Below are 23988 nucleotides of genomic sequence, written 5' to 3' on the forward strand. Positions count from 1 at the left end.
GCCCCACCAGGGGGCAGGCGGGCCTCAGCCTAGCGACCGCCGTGCTGCATCCTGCCACCTGCTGGGCTGTTGAGAACCATCAGCCTGCAGGTCAGTCCAGGACCTGGCCCAGCTGGGGCCCGAGTCTTCCGATCCAGTTTTCAAACTGGGATGGAGGGGCAGCAGGCCACTAACTGGGCTGTGGAGCCAGGTGGTCTGACATGGCTCTCGGCCTGCCTCCCTGCCCAGCTCCCCGGGAGCTCAGCTGGTAATGAGGCCTGGGAGGGTGCCTTGCTTTCGGCACTAAGGGCAGCTTCCGGGGTGATGGCATTCCAGGTTTCTAACAGACCTTTGAGTGGGCTCTTCTCCAGAGATTCAGAGAATGCCAATATTGAATACTCAACAGGGCTGCACAATGTGTGAAGCTTTTGACGTGGGTTATCTCGGTGGGTCCTTTCAACAGCCCCCGATCCAATTTTAAACAAGGGAGGAGCCTGTGGGGGCTCAGTGATCAGGTTATGCTGCTCTGAGGGGCAGGGACAGGGCTCCTACGTGGCTCTGTCTGCCCTGCTGCAGGCCTCTTCCGCCAGACCTCTGTGATTCCAGAAGTCAGCAGGCTCTGGGAGGTCAGTCCTGAGGAAGCTTGGGGAATCTAAGACCACTTTGGTCAAATTTTTACTGCCCTTTGCTCCCTCCTGAACTCTGGCCTTGCCTTGCAAGGGTCAAGGGCTGAGTATGCAGGACACCAGAGAGAGCCAGAGACAACTGGGCTTTGTAGGATGGAGCTGAGAGCTTCACTCAGGGAGCACACACAGTTGGCATTTGCTGTGGGTTGGTCCCAGAGTGGCGGCTAGGTGCACAGAGGGGCTGAGGAGAGGAGGCTGCTCCTTGTTCTCCCTCCTCCCCAAGCCCTTATCCCTGAGGTTGTAGCACCCACTGGGTCACAGGCACTCCACCATCTCCCTTCTTTGGACTTTTAACTGCTATGGAAACAAAAACCAAAATTGGCTAGGATTTACTAGGCACCCTTTTTGTGCAGGACTCTCAGGTGGTGCTGGTGCCCGTTGGGCTGACAGGGTGCTCTCTGTTAGGGAAGACGTCTCAAAGTGAGGGGCTACAGAGACACCACAGGGGGAAGGTGGCCATGAGGCTCCAGGTGGCCCGCACCTGCCAACACCCCTGCTGGCAGCTGTGGGACCTGCAAAGGCAAGCAGCCCTCTGGCCTCACCCACTGCAGGTGCCCCTTCTCCCAGGCACCTCTAGAAGGCCCAGGGGGTAGACTCTGGACTTAGGAGGCACTCCAGTTCTCAGGAAGTAGAAAAAGCATTATTTACAAAGTACATACTAAAATTACACTAGAGCAGTCAGCCCTCCAGACCCTGGGTGGGTCTCTCTGCTGGTCCTCCCTGGGGTCAGCATCAGGACAGAGCCAATCAGCCTGGGAGCCGCTGCCCACAGACAAGACGGGTGCTGGGCCCAGGCCCCACATGTCTTTGCTTGAGAGGGCTACTCATTTCTAGGGTCTGCTTTCCTGGGGTCCACATTTGAAGGAGCCAGCCAAGCTATTTGGGGGGGTCTGCCCTGTGTGAGGCTCCAGTGGGGTGATGGCGGAGCTGGCCTACAACCTTAGGACGGTAGAACATGTCTGAAGGCAGCCTGTGTCCCTGTATGTTCTGGCCGGGGGAGAAATTGGGATGTTTCCATGCAGTGGACGCAGAATGGTCTCAGGACAAAAGGCCTGGCTCTGGTTGTTGGGTTCCAGGTTCCCAGTTCTGTGGGCTGAGAGGGAAACATGTCAGAGAAGGAAACCGCAGGCCCCAGAGGTGGTTCAGGGAGGTGAGGACAGGCCCCAAGCCTTGGGTTTGATGTCAGGAACAGCAGCTATCCCTCTGGGACAGACACTTCTTCCTGATGGTAGCTCTATAGGGGTGTAAGTCCTTCAAGAAACTTGGGCTCTTTTGGGTGGTCTCTGTGAGGGAGTTTAAGGGGTGGTGGTAGGGTTGATGATGCCTCTACTCTAATTGCCAAGTCGGCTCCTATTCCCCAAATTCCTGACATTTATCCTTTCCTTTACAGAGTCAAGATGCTCAGAGTCCCCCACTCACGAATGGGCAGGGTGGGGCACTGAGTGGCTCATGCTGATCCCCAGGCCATCCGGGGGGCCAGGGGGCCAGGCTCACCTTTTACAGCGTCTGAGCCCCATGCAGATCATAGTCACTGTCAGAGGAGTTGTCAGGCTGGGTGGAGACGCGATGCAGGGCTCCTTCCAGAGCTGCGGACAGAAAGGAGGCCATTTGCAGCGGGGTTATCCCACCGGGCTATGCAGAGAGAGGCTCTCAGAGCCCAGAGCCCCGTGGGGGTCGGAATACCACAGGGGCTTTATGAGCTGGTAGTTCAATAGCCCTGTATCTGTTTTGATCAAATCAGCCAGTGTTCACTAATGAGGCTGAACTCCAGGCTCCCTGGGGCTTAATTGTTAGTGCCAGTCAGGGAGCACTCAATACAGGGCCCCTGCAGGCCACCGATGGCCCTGTTCTGTCTCAAAAAAGGAATCCAAGGGGCTTCATTTACGATCCCTCAGGCCCTACAGAGAAACAGACTTGTTAGGTCCCAGCAATGCTGGGGTTAATGGCATCCGGGGCATTCTTTTCTCTAGTTGAGTGGCTCCTAGTCTCAAGGGAGCCGCTGAGGCCTATTAAGGCTGTTATCCTTCAATACCCTGCTGTGATGACTGTCAAAGAGGCAGTTTGATCCCCTTCTCCTCTGTGGCCTCCCTTGTCTCTGGGCAGTCACATGACCTCCACTCCAGCCCTGCCTACATTTCTGGATGTGTCCGCTGGTGCTTACCTGCATAAGCCGAGACCTGGGAGTTCCTGGGAGGCTGGCTGTATTCATTCTCCACATGTGAGGCTGTGGGGTTCTCAACCTGGGAGCGGATGGTCGCCGTGTGGTTGCGATGGAAAGACACTGAGCAGGTGCAGGAGACCGTATCATTAGATCTGCTGCTCTGCTCTTCTCCTTCCCAACAGGGGCCCAGAATTTTCATTTCCTGTTCCCAGTGTGTTATGGGGGAGAGGGCAAAGGCACCCACAGCTCCTTCAATGCCTCCCTCTATTCCTTTCTTCCAGGAGGTTCCTACTACAGGGGTCAGGCTTAGAACAGCTTTGGGTTGGCCAGCAATCTGATGACAGGGTGGGCCTTCAGTCAGTTAGTCATTCATCAAGCCTTATTAAACAGGGAATTAGAACACAAGTGATAGGGTAGATAAAGTTCCTGCCCTCTGAGAGCTGAGGGCCTTTATGTTATAAGGAAGACTTGGGAACACACGGCCTTCTTGAAGGATTTGGTCCTTCGCCTGTAAAAAGGGAGAAGAGTGTGGAATGGGAGGCAGGGCGAAGGCTATGGATCTATCCTTTAGGGTGGCTCTGGCTATGGCTAGGAGAGGATGAAGATTGGGGATAGGGTTTAGGCTGACTGCATCAAAATGTGTTAAAACTGGCCTTTTTTAAAGCTGTTCCATGATAAAACTAGCTTGGACAACTCTTCTTGCAAAAATGTCCATTAAGATTCTGGTAAGTCCGGAAATAAAGGGTTGAGTCTAGTTTTGCTTAATTCACTGATTTCCAGATCTATCTGATCATGGAGTCCTCCTTTCCGAGTACCACCTGTTAACATCTGTTGGCCACGGTCACACCATGCATAGATGAGCACAGTGGAGATCAGAGGCCTCAGGGAGCCACCAGTTCAATCTGGGGTCAGCAGTGAGCTGTGGCCCTGCCTCTATGGCCTCCTTCCTGAGTCCCATGGACACCAGGCTGGGGCCGAGGAAGGACCCTGCCTCTGGGGACACTTACTGTTCTGGTTCATTCCTGTTGGGCCAATCCACTGTCGCTGTTTCTTCTGGCGGACTGGGCAACAAACAGGAGAAGCACATTAGGGCAGGCTGGGGGATTGTGGGAGGGGGAGCTGCATGGGGCAGGGTTCGGGGAAGGGAGGGAGGGACTGCAGGACTCTGCCCCAAATTCTTGTGGGTCCTCAGTTTTCCAACTTGCTTAGGAGGGGCTCTGGGCCCATCTAGTGGAGCGTGTCGAGGGGGCTGGTTTTCCAGGAAAAGTTACCACAGGTGTTTAGACCCAAATTTAAGACTTGGGAGGGTGCTATGGACCCAGCCAGCACCACACTCCTCTGCACCTTCTCTTTACAGCTCCCCTGATCTCACTTCCTGTCTCTGAAAATTTTCTCCTGAGTTTTGCAGCCCCCTGCCTTCACAAGGTGCACAATCACCCTCCCATTTGGTAGATGAGGAAACTGAGGCTCAGAGAGGAAGTGGCTAATCAGCATCATGTGCTGCTGGCAAGGGGTGGAGCTGGGCCTGGGACAAGGTCTCCTGAGGTCAGGGGCCATCTTGCCACAATCTGAAGAATGGCCACACCCTCCCTTTGGCCTGGAGTGGGTCTTGAGGGGGAGGGGCCCCAGATGTGGATGCCCATTACAACGTTCCAGACTTTGTGGGCCAGGGCACAGGAGAGGGGAAGCAGAGGGGCTCTGAGCCAGCTCTCTGGAGGTGGGACCCCTCCTCTGGGGGCTTGCATGCAGACCCTCCTGCCTCCTCACACAAGGGCTTGAAAGGGAAATGGTTTGGGACACCTCCACCTACATTTCTTCACCAGCTTCTTGTAGGTGTGAGGGCCACACAAGACCAGCAGCCCTGCCAGGAGCACAAGGGCCAGGATGATGCTCATCACGGTGCCAGTGCCCAGGCCTGGTGGGTTTGGGTCCTGACCTTGGGGAGGCAGAGAAGTTAGGTCAGGCCCAGCCTGGGTTATCAAAACTGTCCATTCAGAGGGAAGCCGCTGCTGGCCGGCTTTCCCCAGTCACCCTTGCTCCTCCCAGCAGCTCGCCAACATGTGTGGAAGGCAGTTATCTGTCTGGCTGTCTCTCCACCCATCCCCAGATTTCTCTGCTACCCATTCATCTGCTCACCATTTGTCACTTAGCAATTGATCATCCAGCTATCATTTGCTACTCTTGATATCAACTGTTTGACTATCATTTGCTAGTTACTTGTGAGTGAATCCCCTGCCATCATATGCTAACATATGATCATATACTAATAGCTATCCACCCATCTATCCATCCATCCATTTCTCTCTTTTATGTGTTAAATTACCATTAGTAACAAATATGTACCATCTCTCCCTTGCTTTTTTATCTTCCATCCCAGTAAAGCAGCAGGTAGAAAGAAGAGTTCTATCATTCATTATCTGCCTAGCAATTACACCCAGTCTCCTGTTTGCGCTTATGCTCAGGTCTGCCTGAGCCCTCTAGTGCCCTCTCCCACCACTTGCCATCTCTCCATCCTTTACTAGGGCCCCGCGGCTCTCTATCTAGTCCTGGGCCCTATTCTTCAGAAACAGACCTAGCTTGCTGACTAGGTCTTAGAGGGAAGATCCAGAAATGCCCTCTGCCCTCTATGGGCTGTGGCCAACTCACATGTGACAAACACCCTTTTGCAGTTGGCTTTTCTCTCCTGAAGCTGATGGCACTGGGACAGCTTCTTCTGGGGACAGAAGAGCCCCTGGGAGGTCTTGCTGTCATCCAGCACCAGGTGGGACTTGACCTTGCCGCACTGCTGCTCCCGGCACACCTCCTCCCACGGCACTGCGCCCTTGGCCAAGGGGCTGTTGCACAGGGCTTCCCACCGCTTGCCCTGGCGCACCTCCACGGAGCCTTGGCACACGCTGCTGCCCCCCACCAGGCGGCTCTGCACCTTGGGCTGGAAGTCTGGAGAGAGGAAGCGACAGGGGGCGGGGCGGTGGGACTGGAGGGACTTCCCCCAGCCCAGAGCCTGCCTGCCTGGCCCCTGGGGCCCCCTGCCGCGGGCACAGCGGGGGCCTGGGCACCGTGTGCAGTTGCCTTCCTTTCTGTCCTTCCCTCCTGACATCCTCTCTGGCATTTCCCCAACGAGCTGTGGCCCTGGCGCCTCTGGGCGTGGCTGCGGCTGTCCTGAGATGCAGCAGCACGGGCACTTTCAGTGAAGAAGCCGGCAGGGTGCTGATGCCAAGTGGAGGTAAGAGAGGAGCAGCGGGAACTAGCTCCACCTGGGCCTGCTTCCCTCGTAGAAACATCCTTTCATTCTCCAGCTGCTCCTTGGGAGGTGGGAAGACTTTCCAGAAAGGGGAAACTGAGGCCCAGGGATGTCAGATACCTCCTGTCCTGAATCCTGGTGGTTCACAGGTGGGACAGAATCCAGGAATCCTGCTGCCCAGGCCCTGAATCTTGAGTCAGGGCAGGCTTTCACGAAAGGGCCTGGTCCAGCAGAGACTGAATTCACTTCTGCTTGTTAGGGAGGGGCCTGGGGGGTTCCCTAGCTGGGGTCCAGAGCTGAGGCCCATGTGTGCTCAGGTCCGAGCAAGTTGCGATCTCACTAGCTTTGACCAGTTTCCATAGCAACATCTATCCTGAAAACCCTAGTGAATTTTTTGTTTAGAAAAAAAATCCAAAGGCAAGACCTCTGGGTATGACTTTTTGGTTGTAGCCTGCAGAAGAGCTGCTCACCGAAGGGTGGGTGGGCGGAGAGCCAGACCGTTTTTCCTCATCAGGCCAAAAGGTTCTTGGGGGCTGCTCTGCCTGGAGGGGTGGCATTTTAATGGGTTAGGGGTTGGTCGTGCTTACAGGAGTGCCCTGTGGTCCAGAGCAGTGTCTCCTACGTTTGTGTGCACGAATCCCAGGCATCTTGCTGAAATGCAGATCCAAGTCAGAGTGTCTGGGGTGGGGCTGTGAGCCTGCGTTACTAGAGAGCCTGATGACACCGTGGCTCCTGGTAAGGCCTAGACAGTAGGCCCAGGATGACACGGCTGGGGGAAATCCCAGCTAATGCTCTATCGTGAATGGACAAGAAATTTGACCTCTTGGAGCCTCAGCTTCCTCATCTGTAAGGTGGGGATCATAGGACCCACCTCCTCAGGTAGTTGTGAAAATGAAAGACTGCCCAGGACGCTCTCTGACTAGCTCCTGGAGGCTCAACGAGTATGACCTCTCAGCCTGAGGACGCTGCCGGGTGGGAAGCCCACCTCCCTCCTGAGGCATGCTATCTGCGATTATTATTCTTATTTTGACCTGTGGTCTCTTTCCCCTCAGTTTCCCCAATGATCCTGGTTTTAGGGTCCCGCAGACCAGCCTCATCAGCTCCCTCCCGTCAACCACACCAGCATTGCCAGTCCTCCTGTTGCCAGCCTGTGGCTTAGAAGCCTGGGCAGGAAGCCCTCTGGGGACCTGCTCTGGTCTCTCTCTGCCTGCTGTGCCTTGGACCTCCCACCTGTCGCCACTGCTCCAACCTTATCTGTCTCTGGGATTTTCAGACTCCACTCCTGCAAGGCTCATCCTCTCCTGCTCTGATCCTAGGAACAAGCCACGATTCTGAAAAGCCTGTCCTTTGCTCCACCAAATCCATGCTCCTCTCCTCCTTTAGAACCCACGAGGAGACCTCGTCTCCTCCTGAAGTCCTGCTGATCCCACCTCCCGGGTGGCAGTGGGGTCAGTGGTGCCTTCAGGCTTCTTTGGTGTCACTCTGCAGACTCTCAGGGCACTCCCCACCTCACCCCACCCTACGTTTGGGAAGCCAACAATCAGCCCTCTTATTCCCCTTGGATTCCCCGTGGTGCTCTGTACTATGTGCTGACCGACCATATGGGGAGGCCCTGCGGGTCTTGGCCTGTTTCACTCACCGGAACAGACGAGGGCGAGAACTTGGCCATCCTCCCGCGGCTGGACTTTTTGGAAGCACTGCTCCAAAGAGGCACAGCTTGTGTTCTCTATCACCCATCGAATTGGCAAGGGCCTGCTTTCCAATGGGTCTTGTGCCCTGGCCACCTCAGCCTCCGGCAGGTGCTTCAGGAAGGAGCCACACTGGAGGGCTGCGCAGATGTGGTCCCCCAGGTCCTGGGTCCTGTCGTGCGCCTCATAACTGATGGTGCCCCCCAGGCTGCCGCTGTAGAATTCCACCACACCTGCACACCGCAGGCCCCCGGGCCCTGCCACCAGCTGCAGCCTGGGAGGAGCTGGGGGAGAGAGGGGCAAGGGGAGCAGGCCTGAGCATCTTGGCAATGGGACCTGTCTCGCTCCTGGCACCTTGGCTCCAACACATGGACAAATGAAAGACTGACCAAGGACCCTGGGGACTGGTGAGGTCCCAAGTATTGCACAGGACACACACTGGAAGTTTTCATGTTTATTTGAAATTCAAATGTAACTGGGCATCCTTTTATTCTGTTTGCTAAATCGGACACCCCACCCCCAGGGACCTCGGAATCCTCTTACCTGTGGGCTCCGGCGTGGTCGTGGGTGGGGGGCTTGTGGTGGGAGGCTTCGTTGGCAGTGGCTCTGCAATGAGATGCTCTGATGAGGGAGGCATAAGGATGGGAGTGCAGGGAGTTGCTGGGGGTGCCTGGCAGTGTTGAGAAGGCCCTGGAACTCATAATGTAAGTCCCACTTGCCCCTTTAGACCCACTTGACCCATACATTGTCTCTAAGCATCCTGTGAGGTGGGCAGTACCAGCCCATTTTGCAGTTGGTAAAATGGAGGTTAAGAAGAGATGGGAAAGTTAGCTTTTGGCAGAACCAGGTCCTCTACCTCTTTATCCTACCAGACTGGTGCCCGCACCCTCTCCAGTTCCCCACCAGTGAGTGTGGTTGTAACTCAGGCGTCCCTCCCACCTGCCTGCACAGGCCCTGGATCACATGCCCTGGGCAGCGTCCTCAGGGCTGATGCCCAGGCCAAGGGCACCATGTGGGTGGCTGGTTACCCACCTGAACAGATCAGACCCAGGGGGGTCCTCTGGTTTGCCTTGCTGGCATTGCAGTTGGAGAAGGACCCCAGCTGTCCATGGCAGGTGATCTGGCTCTGGGGACTGTTGAAGGCAGGGAAGTGGGCGAGGTCCAAGGCTTCCCCACAGCGCAGCTTCTGGCAGAGCTTGGAGGCCTGCCTGGGGTCGTCCCGGTGGTAGGAGGACTGGCCCCAGCTCTGGCTATACACCGTGTGCCACATGTTCCTGAAGTGGACCTCCAGTTGGCCCTGGCACCTCGAGTTGGAGCTTCCTAGTCTCACTGGGATCCCTAGGGGTCAAAGAAGTCAGTGGGGGGTGTCAGGCTTGGAAGGGTCCTCCACAGGGGCCTGTCACTGCCCTTACCCTCTGGTCTTCCCCAGCCAGGCTCCCTTCTGTACCATGGGATGCCTACTTTGCTCCTCTGGGCCCTGCAGGGACTTCCCAGAGACTCATGCTAGGGCTGCTCCTGACCCCCCAGGAAGCCAGGCCCCGGAGGATGGGGTGGGAGACCTCAGAATTTGGAACAGTGTGTTCCCAGCAGAATCACCCCACTCGTGAAAATTTTGTTTGAGTAGATATGAGATAGAGCCTGGTACCTGTTTCTTCTCTCTTCTCTCTTAACATTTAAAGTCAATTTTATTGAGATACAATTTACATGCAGTGAAATACACTCATGTTAAGGGTGCTTGCTCAGTGGAATTTGACAAACATACACGTCTGTAACCACCGCCACACTAGAGCTATAGAAAAGGTCATTACTTGGAAATCTCTCTCAAGCCCTTTACAGCCAATTCCCTGAGCCCAGCCTCAGGCAAGCACTGGTCAGCTGTCTGTCACTAGGGATGAGTTTTGCCTGTTACAAATGTCCTATAAGTGGGATCTTACTGCATGTTTTTTTCTTTTTTGTTGTTGTTGTTGTTGTTCTTTTAGTCTGGCTTCTTTCACTTGGCATTTGCGTTTTCTCTAAATTGTTGCATATATGTGTCATTCGTTGCATTTTACCGCCGAGTTGTCTCATGGTATGAATATGCCCCACTTTGTTTATCTCTTCACCATTTGGCTATTGTGAACAAAGCTCTTATGAACAGTCACAGCTGATCTTTGTCTTTGTGTGGGCACTGGTTTCTCTTGGGTAGATACCTCGGAGTGGAATTGCTGGATCATAAGTGGTGAGATGGCTTAGGTGATTTAATAAAGCTCCATGAAGAAAAAAAATATATACTTATATTGGCATAAAGAGATTCTTGTTAGATATGCAAGAAATGAATGAATGTGGTTATTACTTGGAATGTTAGGATAGGGGAAGGCTGGGCAGATGGAGGGCAGTAAAGGAAGTGGGAGTCTTCACTGTAGATCTTTTTATATTTTGAATGTTTTGAGCCAGGCAACTGTATTCAAGTTTTTTGTGGTTTTTTTTTTAATGTAAAAGGTTCTTCCAAGTGATTCTGAGGTGGAGGTTTTCCCTGTTTGGAAACTGCCGGTCAGGCTGCTGTTTTCTTCTGGACTTAGGGCCCAGAGCACAGGGCAAGGCTAACCAATGTCACTGGCTAGTTAGAGGCAAAAGTGGCTAGTTTCAGCACCTGACATGTTGGCAGAATGTTTTACAGCTTCCCCTCCAGTGAGCTTACTCACTGAATCCTCACCAGGAAAGAGATTTTCTCCCCATTTTACAGGTGGAGAAAGGGGCTCGGAGAGGACAAGCAACTTGCTAGAGCTTGGAGGCCCTTGCAGGCTTCTGGGTCTCAGCTTGGGGTCCAGCAAGGCCCCTGCAGCTCCTTCTGGTTTTATGGTGGCTTCATGAGCCCCTCCACCCAAAGCACATTCAGTGTGATGTTATCTCAGGAAATGTGGGAGAGACGTCTGTGGTGAAATGAGGCTGGAAACTACTGAGTTAAAAAACATATCACAGTTTTTCACTGCAGGGCTTCTCAGGACCTTTACTAGACCAGTGTACACTGAGTCTCCAGTGGGTGATATGCTGTTGCCTACCCTTATCCGACATGTTTCATGGAATCCTGCTTGGGAGCCACTAACTTCTAGGATAAAGTCCAACCTTGAAGGCAGGATATTCAGCACACTTTGCAACCTGGGGCAGCTTCTTTCTGCAGCCTCAGCTGGAAATTTCTGACCGGGAGCATCCGGCAGGACTGAGTAGGAAGCAGGACTTTGCAAGGTACATTTATGGGCCAGTATTTTTTCTATGCATGGTGAGTGGGTCATAAGAAAAATTACCATGAGAACTAGCATTTGTGTGGTGCTTTGTGGCCATCAGGGAGCAGCCACCTGCACATGGGCATCTTAAATGTGCATGTACATACCTGTCTGTGTGCGCATGTGCGTGCAAGGACCGGGACTCTTGGGGGGGTGGGGCTCACACTGACAGGTCCCCCTACAGCCTGATGAAATTGCAGTCCTGCTTCCCCACCCCCTGCCCCAGACCTCCACATGGCGCTTTCTTACCTGGGTCCTCCCAACTTTGCTGTCCAAGGCAGGAAGTGACTGCAGAAACAAGAGGAGGCGTCAGGAAGTGAAGCTTCCCCCTGGCTCCCTGCTCCCCACCTAGAACAAAGGCCTTGTCTGCCCTGCCCCCTCGGCGTCTTGGGGTTCATGGGCAGGGATCTAACCTTACCCGTTGTAACCAGTAAGTGCGTCATGAATCAATATAGCGGAATGCAATCATCAATTATTTTCTTGTTTTAAAACTTTACTTTTTAAATGAACGTGCAGTAAAATTGATTTTCCTTTAGTGCACAATTCTATGCATGTAAACACATACATAGACATAGATGGGTGTAACCACATCACCGTTACAATTCCATCACCCGCAAATTTCCTCATGCTATCCCTTTGTAGTAATATGCAGCCATCAATATAAAAAAAATTACACAGTAGTGCAACCATCAATTTTTGAAAAGACAAAAATGAGCTCGAATAGAGAATGCCAGGATGCACAATGCATTGGGAGGATAAGGACAGCCTTTGTGAGTTGAATTGCAATGTAAAAAATGTCCTGAGTGTTGCTTTCAATCCCCAAACATTTGAGTTTCATAGTTCTAGGGAACTGAAAAATGAGCCAGAATGGGCACTCAAGACATTTAATATTCCCAAGGCAGGCTGAGAATGAGGGCAATTTATCTTTACCGGCTTCCAGTTTCCAGGGGAGGAAATCGAAGTTCAAAGAGATGGAGGGATTTGTTCAAGACAGTGCAGCCAAGGAGGGCCAAAGAGCCAGGACCACAGCCCCAGTGAACAGGGGTCTGTAGGAAATGGCCTCCCTTTGTGGCATGGCAACTGCTGGAGGGTTCAATAAGAAGGTGCTCCATGTGGGAAGCCCCCCTCCTCCCAGCCCCAGCTGACAGGTGGGTGGTGGGGGTGCGGATGGGCTGATAACGGGGTGGGGGCCTCTCAGCAGAACCGTCTTCCGCCAGCTCATCTGTGGCTGTGGCCGGGCCGGTGTTCGATTTGGGTGGGGATGGGGGACAGTGGCCACTCTTGTGTGGCCTCAGGACCCACATTCCACATTTACTATCCAGCTTTCTCAGTCAAGGTGTTTTGATTTCCATCTGTCTTGAGTCCTGGGCTTACTTCTCAGTTGAGAGCTGGGGACAGCATTGAGTCAGGGTGACTACTTTATATGGTTTTTGAGAAATTGTTGCTGGATGTTAGAAAATAGCCTGGTTTTGCCAGAGTGTTCTGAGGCTGGTGGCAGAATTTTAAGGGGAGACACACCCCAGCAAGCCTGCCCTCTCCTCACAGCTAAGACTCCCTGTAACCAGGCTGTGTGGCCCTGTGGTAAGATTCCCCATCTTGGCAAGAATCCATTACCATTGTGCTGGGAGTCATGGCCCTGGGAAGGGGAAGGTGTTTCTCACACCTAGTGTGGGGCCCAGAGCCAAGGTCTGAGCTTTGGCTTGGGTGGGGAGGGGTGTGACCAGCTGTCAATCACCTGATCTATTGCAGTGGGCCGGGAAGCCTCGGGGATATGGTGGAGATGCCTGGGTAGCATGGTGAGACAGGAGGCAGGAGGCTCTTTGCCCTGCCCTCACCTCTCATTCCTGATCCCTCATTCCCACCTCCCTCTGGTTCCGGTTCCCCACTGTGAATGGGACTGTCCACCATTACAGAGTAATTTCTTTGGCTAAACCCCAAGGGCTGTGGCACCTTGAAGTGGCACTTGTGGGGAGAGGGGTGAAGGCAAATTCTGGTGCACTAAGACCCCCACCCCTTGAGATCCAATCACCACCGACCAGACGGTCGCCCACCCCTAAAGATCCAATCACCAATGCAGAACACACCCTATCCCTACTCCTTAAAAATGCGCTTCCTCACCCACGAGCTGCTGCTCTCTCTCTCTGGGGGCAGCCATTTTCTCTTTCAGTAATAAAATCTCTTGCGTGGGCCTGTGTCTCCTGAGTCCTTCTGGGGTAAGGAGGGTCGCGGCGAGATACCCTTTCAAGGGGACTCATAGCTTCACCCTTTGATGGATAGGTTTTCAGGCCCTGATACTTCTTCTGGGTCTGAGTGCTAGCTCTACCACTTCCTGCCTGTAGGCCCCGGGGAGCAAGTCTCTCAGCCCCTCTAGGCCTCAGTTTCCTCATATGCAGCATGGGGACAAGGAAGGAACCAGCTTTGCAGCAACGTTGTGATGATAAGATAAAACGCTCTAGAGGAAGGACTCTGCCCCGCCCCTGATCGAGCTCAGAGCTGGTGCTTCTGGTTGTGCAGCTGGCGGGCCTGGAACAGGTGGGGGCAGGTCTGCCCGGGAGCTCTCCCAGTGGTTGGAACCCCTGTCCAGGACCCTTGGAGACCCAGATCAGGAGGCTCTCCACTTCCCTTTCCCACTTGGGACCTTCCTCACCATTTGTTATTATCAGCAGCTGCCAGTTACTGCGCTCCCCCCGTGTGCTCAGAACTCAGCTGGTTCCTTACACCTTGGGCGGTTCATCTGCACAGCCCCACAAGGTGAGTTGCATGTATTCATGGTACAGATGTTGGGAGAGGGCAAGGGCCCTGTCCAGGGTGGTGCTGCCAGCAATGGGCAGAACCTGGATTCAGACCACAAGTCTGCCTTCCAGACCCGTCCTCTCTGCTCTCCGCCACCCAATGGTGCCTCCAAAGTGCCAAGTTTGGGGATACAGAGATGAACACAACCTAAGCCCTGGCCCTGAGGTGTTCAAGCCCCCAGACCCAGAAGCCCCTGGAGGCAGGGACCGGGCCTGACCCTCCTGGCCGATCTCACCCAGACTGACCCAGGCACTGCTCCGAGAGTGTTCTCAAGCTAGAAATACGTAATGAGAACAAGCTAGAGAACCAAGGAACATTCTGCACTTGGAAAGCTCTGCTGAGAAAAGGCATCTATGCGTTCTAGGACCTGGCCTTCCTCTGGGTGCCTGACTGTCCTCAGTTGAACAGCGTTCCCTATCTTGTTTCACTGTCCCCGTCATTGTCACCATCGCCATTGCTGCCATCACCATCGTCACCATCACTGTCACCTTTGTCACTGTCACCACCACCACACTTGTGTAGTTTGCACTCCTTCCCAGGCATTTGTATACATTAACCCTCTCAGACTTCATCACAGCTCTATGCAGTTGGCTCCATTATTTCCACCCCCATTTAATAGATGGCTAAACAGAGAGAAATTAAATAATCTGCTGGTGTGTGCCGGGGCCGGGACTCTAAGCCAGGCCATCTGGCACAGTCTGTACTTTTGGTCCCTGGGTCCAGCTGCCTCCCTTCCTCCAGAGGGAAGGCTAGGACGGCCTGCCCTGTGTTTTGCCAATTCCTGTGTACTCCTTGTGTGCAAACCTGATTGAAAGGTGGTAAATTTAGGATGCCATTCAGTCGGTGTAACATGCTCTGGGAACACTTTCCATGAACCTGCTGTGTGATCTCGGCAAGTCACTCAACCTCTCTGGGCTCGGTTTCCTCGTCTGTGAAATGAGGAAGTTAGATTCCACAATCCCTCACCTTCTTCTTGGTTCAAACTTCTACAATCTATAATCTTTAGTTCCTGATGTACCTCAATGGCTGGCAGGGTGTAGGCAGAGGTGGCTGATGATGTGTTCTGTCTGCCTAGGGAGATGTTCAGGTTTCGATTGTCTGCAACTTAATTTCATTCTTTTAGCTGCTTCTCACTCGGGTCAGATCAACATCCTCCTTCTCCTGAGCCCTGCTGACTGTGCTCAGGGTCTCTGACCCCCTCCTAGGCTACACCTTAGCCTGACCCCTGCATGCTGAGCCCCAAGGCTCTGCTGCTGTGGAACCTGCAAATGGAAGCCTGGAGACTCTCGAGACCACCAGGGACACAAGACGGGAAGCAGCATGCCACTTCCTAATCCTCCATCCACATCTGCACCCCAAGGAGCTGGGGCCAGGCACAAGAATTCTCCAAAGGACCCTTCCTCCACCCAGCCAACCTCCCTTCAGAGCCCACACTGTTTAGGGTTTAGACTGGCCAGGCCCAGGCAAAGCTCGGGGTTGAAAAAGCAGAGAGTTAGAAGGCTTTTTCAGTGTCCTCAGGCTTGTCTTCACCTCTGCATTTTCAGAGACTTGGCCATTTTGACCCTGCCTGCCCTGACGAGGTCTCGGTGAGGAGCAGATGAATTCCTGAGAGCGGCTCTGGGTTCTATCCTCACCCCCACCTCTGCTCTCCTCTTGCCACCCCCAGCATTCCAGATGATTCTCAATCTGGCTGTCCATACAGCAACACTGTAGGCCGCATCAGGCCATGGATGAGTTTTACTTGCTTTGTACAGCATTTAACATTTTTCTGAGCTGATTTCTAAAAAAGGTTTCTTTCTGTTTCGCTTTGCTTTTTAAACAATCCCAAGATCTGGATGTTTTTGAAAACTAGAATGCTCTGGCCACACGAGGCTGCATCACCACGAGCCCGAGGTAGCGGCCTGTCCTTTCTGGTTTGCCAGCAGCTCCCAGGTACCCTGCAGTCACCCTACATCTGGAGAGCCCCCGTGTCAAGCACAGGATGGCTTCTGCAGCAAAACATAACGTATTTTCATGCTAAAGAGGTTGCATGGTGTTTATAAATAGACTCCTATTTGTTTATGTCAGGATTTGCACTGAGTGCGTTTGCCAGAAATTTGCAAATTTTGGGGGGGTTTGGAATTGCAGATGAATGTTTGTGGACCGTATTATTGCTCCCATTTTGCAGTACTCTGCAGAGCCAGAATTTGGCCCAGGCCGGCCAGCCTCTGACTTGCTTGTAGGCCCTGCCCTGAATCTGTGAGCGTCTGTATTTGCAGCCATGACCCACTGGGAATTGGAGGCAAGGGTGTGGCCTGCTGAGGGGTCCACTGGGCACCCAAGAACCCAGGGAGGGCCTGGGACAATACTGAGACCAGCAGTGACAGCAAACATTTATCAAGCTCTTACCTCGTGAGGACCCCAGGGCGAGGTTTTGTGATGGGAGACCCCATTTCTTCCTGGCAGTCTCAGTGAGGGAGGCTGTCATCTCCCTGTTTCCCAGATAAGGAAACTGACCGGGTTAGTGTGGTTTGGAAGCCAGATGTTCCATTTTCCCCATAAACAGTGGTTCCATCGAATAGTGCATCAGCTTCTCATTTTGTCATGGATTTACAGTGTCTGACTGCCTTTTGGGGACATCCTGGAATTCCCTTCCTCTCCTGCTCCCACGGGAGGCTGACTAGGAAGGTCGGAAACCCTCCTTTTCTGAAAAGGACACTGATCAGTGGAGGCAGGTCTAACCTGAATCTGTATCAGGGATTCAGAGAAACAAAGATCGCAATGGATCAAAATTCTGATTCTTGGTGGAGCATGAGCCGAAGTGGTTGGTTTTTTATCAGGAGCCTTTTTATGTGCAAAGCACGCAGAGACTCACACTGGGCTTATGTCAGGAGAAGCCTGGGGCAGGGAGCCCGCAGAAGGCCAGCGGGCTCACTCAGGGCCTGCGCCAACAAGCCGGGCAGAATGGCCCTCACTATCTAAATCATGATTGCTCTCTGTGGTGGCCTGGTGTGTCTAATGAATTTGCATGAGTTTCATGCCACATCTGTGTCACCACTGTCACAGCGACAAGCCCTCCTTTTTGTTCAGAGCTTCACATAGCCCAAAGTTCTTTCCACCCACAGCTCTGTGGAAAAGGGACCACATTCGTCCCCATTTCCAGGTCAGGAAACCAAGGTTCAGAGAGACTGAGTGACTTGCCCAAGGTCACACAGCTCACTGGTGGTAGAAACAGGACAGAAACCCCATCACCATCACTTGACAGGGTCCCATAGGGGTCTACCACTGGGAGGCCCCAGAGCCTGCTGTCCCTGTAGGGCAGATTGGGGAAACTGAAGCTGAGGAGAGAGAGGGGCTCACTCCAGATGTTTCTATAAGAGTTTGTGATGACACATGGGACCTGGTTTCCTCTGCCAACTGCCACCGGTTTCCTATCCCGTTACTACCACATCTCTCCCTGTTATGCCCCAGGGAGAAGGAGTATTAGGTAGGGTCCCTGTGGGAGCTCTGAGCCAAGCCCCCAAGGGTACGTGATCATGATGATGGTGGTGGTGACAGGAGTAGGTAAAGCGGAAGTGATACAGGGCCACAGCCCCTCATCTGCAAGGAGATACCAAAACCAGAAGCTTTTTCTAATGCACTTGGCAGGAGGGTATTTGTAGCCATTCCAGGTCCCTCTTAGCGTGCAAATTCTTGTTTCCCTGCAGAACAGGGAAGTGTTGGATTGAGGGATGATGCCGGGACCTCGCTGGCCTATTCTGAGCACACAGCCCATCAACGATATTATCTTCTGCCATCTGAAAGCCTATGGATTTTCCCAAATGTCCCTGGCCTGGGGTTCCGGATGAGGGTTTGTGCTCCCGGACAGGGGAGAGTCACCGTTTCTCTCGAAGATTCTTTGTGCCCATTCTCCTCTGTGGGGGCCCCAGGGTGGCTGGAGTTCAAGGAGAAAAGCCCCAGCGTCCTCAGCAGGACTCCACAGCCCCTCCCCAGTGTGCTGCCCAATGTGCCTTTGGCCCCTCTGCCCAGAGCGGTCCTCCTCAGGCCCATGGCGCACCCACTCACTTCCTGCAAGGCATCTGCTCAAAAGTTTTCTTCCCATGAGAGCCCCTTCTCCCTCCCTAGGTACAGCATGGCCCCCAGCACTCCCAGGCCCCCAACCCACCCACTCATGCCCTGGCACCCACACAATCCCTGGCTAGCTAGACTCTGGTCTGTGTCCCCATTGCATCCTGACTCCTATGCTGGGTCCACCAGGGCAGGGATATGATGTTCCCTGCTGTGCGTGGTGCCTAGCACATACTGGTGGGCAATAACCACTTGCTGTCTGGATGAATGAATGAACCAGATTGAATGATCCCAGTTATCCTTTGAGGTGGAGATATGGTTGTCTGCATTTTACAGATAAGACTCAAGAGATGTTCTTGTCACTTGTGAGTAGCCCAAATCAAACCCCAATCTGCATTACTCCAAAGCCCCACAGGCCTTCACACACGTGTGTGCACACACACACACAACACAGATGCACACATGCTTCCACATGCACCCACACCCATGCGTGCGCGCACGCACGCACACATACACACAGTAGATGTTCTCTCAGTTGTGTCAGACAACATTGAAGTTCCTCCCTGGTCACTGTGGGAACCCCCCCGAACTGTTGGACTGACAGAGCAGCCGGAAGGGCCAGTGCTAGCCCCTCAGCCCCCAGATCCCTCCGTTCCCTGGGGATGGGGAGCTCAGAGCTCTTGAGGGCCTGATTCTCTGTGCCCAGAGCCAGCAGGGCTGTGGCGCCCTCAGCCTGGGACCGCTGGCCAGGCAGCCTGCTTGCAGTGGAGCCCCTCTTCCAGCCTCTTGGGCCTGTCCTGCCCTTGCCCTGGCCCTGCCGACTTGGATGAGCCACTTTCCTTCCTGCTTGGCTGGCTCCTTCTACCATTCGGGTCTCCAAAGGGACATCCCCTCCTCAGAGAGGCCCTCCCTGCGTGGCCAGCCCCTTGGACTGGGATGGCCCCTCAGTGGACTCGGTCATTGGGTCCCAGCTATTGTTGTTTCCTTTGTCATCTGGTCACAATATATAGAAATTTGTAAACATCTCAGTGCCCCCTCCATAAGTGGGGACTCCTGTCCTGGTCACTGCTGTGTCCCCAGGGCTCTGCACAGAACTGGACACAGTAAGTGCCCCGTCCATGTGTGTAGATGAATAAAGGAATGAATGACCGCTGTCAGAGGGCTGCAGGAAGGACCTTGGCTAGACCAGCATCTGGCAGGACTCTCCTCCACCAGGCCCCACCTCATCTTGTTTCTTGCTGACTCTGATAATAATAATAATCATAATAAATAATTACTATTGCTTATTTCGTATTTCCCATCTATCGCCGATTTTCCCACTAAAGTTCTACATCCACTATTGGTCTAGCTCCTACAAATCTATGAGAGGGGTACTCTGATTATTCCTGTTTTGCAGAGGACACTGAAGCTTACAGAATGGGTCCACGGTCACCCAGCTGGCCGATGGCAGGTGGGAATTCAAACTGCAGATCCGTGATTTGCCCACACTCCGGAGCTGCCTCTGCACCTCACTGCCAGCACCGGGGGCAGAGGGGTGCAGCTGTGGGGCTGTGGTCGCTGTCACCCCAGGCACGCTGTGGGCATTTTCAGTACCCCAAAGGTCCCCCAGTCGTGGGCATGGCCCCGGTGGCCAGCCAGGAGGCCGCGGTGTCCCCTGGGCTCTGGCAACGAGGCATCTCATCTTGGAATGGCCCGAAGGGTACTGTGCTGCTTGTGGTGGCTGCATATCTGTGGGTGGCCGTTGTGCCCTATGGCCATTTTCTACTTGTGGGAGTGGCTTTGGTGGGTTTTACTCTTAGCTAAGGGTATGGAGGGGCCTCTGTGAGAACAAGAGTGCTGGGCTGGCTGGCGTAGGCTTGCCACGGCCCCTCAGCTTGTCTCGACCTCAGTTTTTCCCACTGTAGAGAGGGGGCCGCGGGCCTGCCTACCTCATAGGTTGTTGTGAAGCTTACAGAACAAAATGGCTGGAAAAGTGTTTGTGTAAGCTGTGACTCCCTGAACAATGGGAATGTTTATTATCTACCTGTTCTCACACACACACACACACACATGCACACATACAACATGTACAAACCATTGCTCCTGGGGCTCCAGGTAGTCCCCACCCTGGGGTCGAAGGCACTGCAGCTGAGCCTTCCTGGGCTCTGGGGGCTGAGGGACCTGCCTGGGCCTGCCAGGAGCCTTGCCCATGGTGGGAGTCAGGCGGCCACTAGAGCAGGACCTGCTCTCCCACACCCAGCTGGGAACTTGGCCAGCCTGCCTGCCCGGTGGGTCAGAGGCCACAGGTGAGGGGCCTGCGGAGTTTTAGGACCTGACCTAGGAATCTCCAGAGCCAAGGAGGTCGCAGCAGCTCCTCAGGAGTGTCCGGAAGGCAGCTAGGGGCCCACCTCTAGGCCTCTGCCCTGGGATGGGGTGTTTTGTACCTCTTGCAGTTCCATGTAAGAACAGCCAGGTGACCATGTGTGTCGATGGGCCATGGTCACTTGCACAGGGGAAGGGAAGCCTGCATTTGGAAGACATATTGGGCCCCTGAAAACACACACATACGCACGAATTCACATGCACACACAAAGACACAGAATCCTAACTCTCACACACACACACACACACACACACACACACACTTCTCACACAGGTGTATTCCCACCCACACACCAGCTTCTCTAGGAGGGTCTGAGGCTCCCTGTTCACCCAGGCAGCATCTCCTGAGTCCTTTCCCTCCAAGCTGGGAGCACCAGCCGCCTCCTGTCCTCCGGGTTCCACCCTGGAGTCAGGCATTGCCGTCACCCTGCCGCCCCTTCTAAACCCTCGAGCAGGGGTCAGATTTCATCCAGTTCATTCCCCTGCATTTTGTAAGTGGGGAGATGAAGCCTGGAGAGGCTCAGGGACCTGTCCAAGGTCACACACGGTGAGGCTTAGAACCCGGGGCCTGGGCCACAGTACACACTGCGCACCCCCCACCCACCGGCTTGCCCAGGGTGCCCCCATGGCCAGGGTCGGTGACTGCCCCGGCAGCAGGCAGCAGTGTCCCAAGGCCCGGGGAATGGAGAACCGCCAGCTTCTGCCACCTACCCCCAGCAAACAGGGGGCCCCAGACTCACCCACCCCTGACCTTACCCCTGGGCAGCTGCTCCAGAGGCCCCAGGCCATTTCCACAGCGGCCTGCCCACTGTCAAGGGCCAGGCCTGGGGCAGCGGGCGAGCAGCACAGTACCCTTTGGGCCATTCCAAGAGGTTCTGAAGCCCCTCCTCTGGGCCTGCGGTGAGAGCAGACCCAGTGCGGACTCACACCCTGGCTGGGGCCCCCGGGACAGAACCAGGCCCTGGGAACAAAGCCCGTGTCTGTGACGTCTGCTCAGCTGCATTCTCAGGGGCAGTCCCTGCCCGCTCTGCCCAGGGCACCATCCGAACTGCCCAGGAGACAGCGAGTTCCCATGCTGGAGGCCTCCAAGTAAAGGCTGGGCGCTCATGGGGCAGGTCGGGTTCGTATCCGGTGGGGGTTGGACGGCTCGATTTCTCGGCTGAGTGTGACTGAGCATGGAGCCCTCCTGGAAGGGATCAGTAGGACTCCCAGCAGTGCCAGAGAGAAGCAGAGCTAGGACGCAAATGGGACAAGTAGGGCCAAGAGCCGAGCTGGGCCTGGGGCCGTCAACCCTCCGTGATGCTCCAGAGAGGTAGGAGTGTCTGGTTTCTCCTCGCCGAGCCTGCCCCAAGGACTGGCATCCTGCCCCGACTTCCCACCTCCAGGCCCCAGCACAGCTCAGCCCATCTCGGTGAGACCCCTGCCTTGGGGCCTTGTCCCCTGCCCCTCGGTCTCTCAGGCCTGCCCTCCGTGGGGCCGGGGCTCCTCCCTCCCAGAGTCAGCCCGAGAACTAGCAGCAGCTCCGATACATCCCAAGCCCAGTGCCCTGGCAGACGCCCCAGGGGGTACTCACCCGGCACCCCCAGCAGCAACAGGACAGCCAGTGGCAGTAGCTGAGACCCCATGGGTGCGGCCTCCTCCTGCCTCAGCCTCGGCGAGCTCGGCACCCGTGGGCGGAGGGTGTCTGGCCCTGTGTCTCCCTCTTGGAGGGCAGGAGGTGGGACGAGCACGTGCTGGCAGGGGTGGGGCGGGGAAGCAGGCAGTGACTGCGTCACTGTGTTTGAAGTTGAACTGTCAACTTCCTCCCAGTAAAACCCCCTTCCCCAGTGCGAATGGTGGCCCTGGCGTCTGCCAGCTTCCTGCCTGAGAAGCCTGGGGCTGAGGCAGGGGCGGGCAGCCCTGAGCAGGGCTGTGGCCTGCTGCGAGGAGGAGCCCCGGCCCCACGGAGGGCAGGCCTGAGGGACTGAGGGCAGGACAAGGCCCCAAAGCAGGGGTCTCACCGAGATGGCGCTGAGCTGTGCTGGGGCCTGGAGGTGGGAAATGGGGGGCAGGATGCCAGCTCTTGGGGTGGGCTCAGTGACGAGAAGCCAGAGGAGACTTACACCTCCCCTTGTGGGGATGAGGAGGGAGTCTGAGGTGACTCCCTCACACGGGTGGTTTCATCAGCAAGCGCGGAGAGGCACCTCCACGAACGCTGGGCGTGTGTCCGTGTGTGAGGTCTCCCTCCCAGATGCTCCTGGGGGCCTGGACTCCACCTCTGGCCTGTGGAGGAAGAGGCAGTGTCCCTGGGTTTCTGCAAGCAGATGGGGGCGACTGGGGACTGGAGAAGGGCTCCAGGCTTCCAGGCGGGGCCTGTGCTGGGTGCAGTCCCTCCTGCAGGGTCGGGTAGACAGAGGCCCAGCCCCAGGCTCCTTGAGGTGTCTTTGACTCTGGTTCCTGCTGGGCAGGCATGAAGTGGTTCAGGGATGTGCCCACAGCTGAGTGTGAAGTGTTGGAGGTAAGGGTCCGAGCGGGCCTCCCAGCAGCGCCAGGTCCCCAGAGCTGGGGTCCTCTCTCGCCCTGGGCCAGGCAGATTGTGTTGACAGCTGCTCAAAATATCCACTTAGCTCCCCATGATTCAACCCCCTCCAGTCTCTGTTGACATGAGCGCTGGAGGGTTTCAGAGAGGTGTGCCTCACAGGGGTGGTGGAGGACTTGAGGCCTGGGATCAGGGAGGAAGACTTCCTTAATCGCTCCTGGGGATACACCCACCACCCCACACAGGATTCAGAGGCACCCCTCTCCCCCTGAGAGGTAACACTGCTTCGGCCTCAACCAGCCCTTCTTGGCCCTGACCCCTGCCCTCACAGCCATCCTTCCTGTCCTGTGACTCTGGAAATCCCAGACTTTCTGTTCATTCATTCATTCATCCATCCATCCATTCATTCATTCATTCACAACTCCACCCTGCGCTAAGCACCAGGGGTGCAGAGATGGAGTCAGACATAGTTCCTGCTCTGCTTACTCCCAGGACCCCTCTGGATAAATTTTCTCTTGGTGTTTAGAAAGCTTTTATTGGTCACATTAGCTGTGTGCACGAAGTGGCCCTTCATTGCCCCTCAGTTTACATAATTGCAACCCTGAATAAGTTGTATGGAGCTCTTACATCACTTACATGGGCTAGGAGTGTGGCTTCTTAAACTTCCCAACCTTTCTGGCAAGTGGGTGGAGTTCTCCATTCCACAGATGAGGGAAACTGAGGCTCAGAAAGTCAGGTCCTTGACCTCAGGAGGTCAAAAACTAAGATTTAACCAATGTTTCTCTCCCTTCACAGCCTTTGCCACTACCTCCCACGCCCACTTACCAAAAGTAAAAAAAACCAAAAATTTTGTCTTTTTATTTGATTTCGGAGTCTTCGTTACAGGCGAGGTGTGTTCGTTACAGGGGAAATGTGTTGAGGTATGGTGTCTGATCTTTTCGTTTGTTTTTTGGAAAACTGAAAGTAGCTCAGGGCCTCTGGGGCTTGGCACCTGCTCCCCATTCCTGGGGAAGGGGTCCCCACACTCCCAGAGCATCCCCAACCCCAGCCGCTGCCCTGGAGGCTCCCTCCTCTGCCTCCTGGGGCCACTCCCTCCCTGCCACCCACCCCTTATTATTACTTACCTGTCCCCCCAACCCCTCTCAGCCTCGGCTCACTGTCCCTGCTCAGACCCCAGATCCCTGGTGGGTGTTTCCTGTCCTCACACCCGCAATTTCCATGACACAAGAGGAAGTGAGCTGAGCCTGGGCTGGG

General features: G+C 54.8%; 1 protein-coding gene and 1 long non-coding RNA gene across 2 annotated transcripts; one reads left to right on the forward strand and one right to left on the reverse strand.

Annotated features, from left to right (window-relative positions):
- Window positions 1–1621: 1621 nt before the first annotated feature.
- Window positions 1622–22372, reverse strand: CD5 (CD5 molecule). Its single transcript, XM_036924803.2, has 12 exons — window positions 22217–22372; window positions 21790–21949; window positions 11265–11303; window positions 8788–9093; window positions 8299–8361; window positions 7707–8039; window positions 5473–5763; window positions 4637–4762; window positions 3834–3887; window positions 2827–2946; window positions 2160–2251; window positions 1622–1758 (listed from the first exon to the last, which is right to left on the reverse strand). The coding sequence occupies exons 2-11, from the start codon at window positions 21839–21841 to the stop codon at window positions 2163–2165; spliced, it is 1473 nt and encodes a 490-aa protein (XP_036780698.2). The 5' UTR covers window positions 21842–21949; window positions 22217–22372; the 3' UTR covers window positions 1622–1758; window positions 2160–2162.
- LOC118931879 (uncharacterized) lies at window positions 9100–19137 on the forward strand. Its single transcript, XR_005032523.2, has 3 exons — window positions 9100–10977; window positions 11293–11445; window positions 17495–19137. It is a non-coding gene; the product is annotated as an uncharacterized LOC118931879 (long non-coding RNA).
- Window positions 22373–23988: the final 1616 nt, after the last annotated feature.

This window comes from Manis pentadactyla, chromosome 9, assembly GCF_030020395.1.
Source record: "Manis pentadactyla isolate mManPen7 chromosome 9, mManPen7.hap1, whole genome shotgun sequence".
In the NCBI taxonomy this organism is placed as follows: Eukaryota; Metazoa; Chordata; class Mammalia; order Pholidota; family Manidae; genus Manis; species Manis pentadactyla.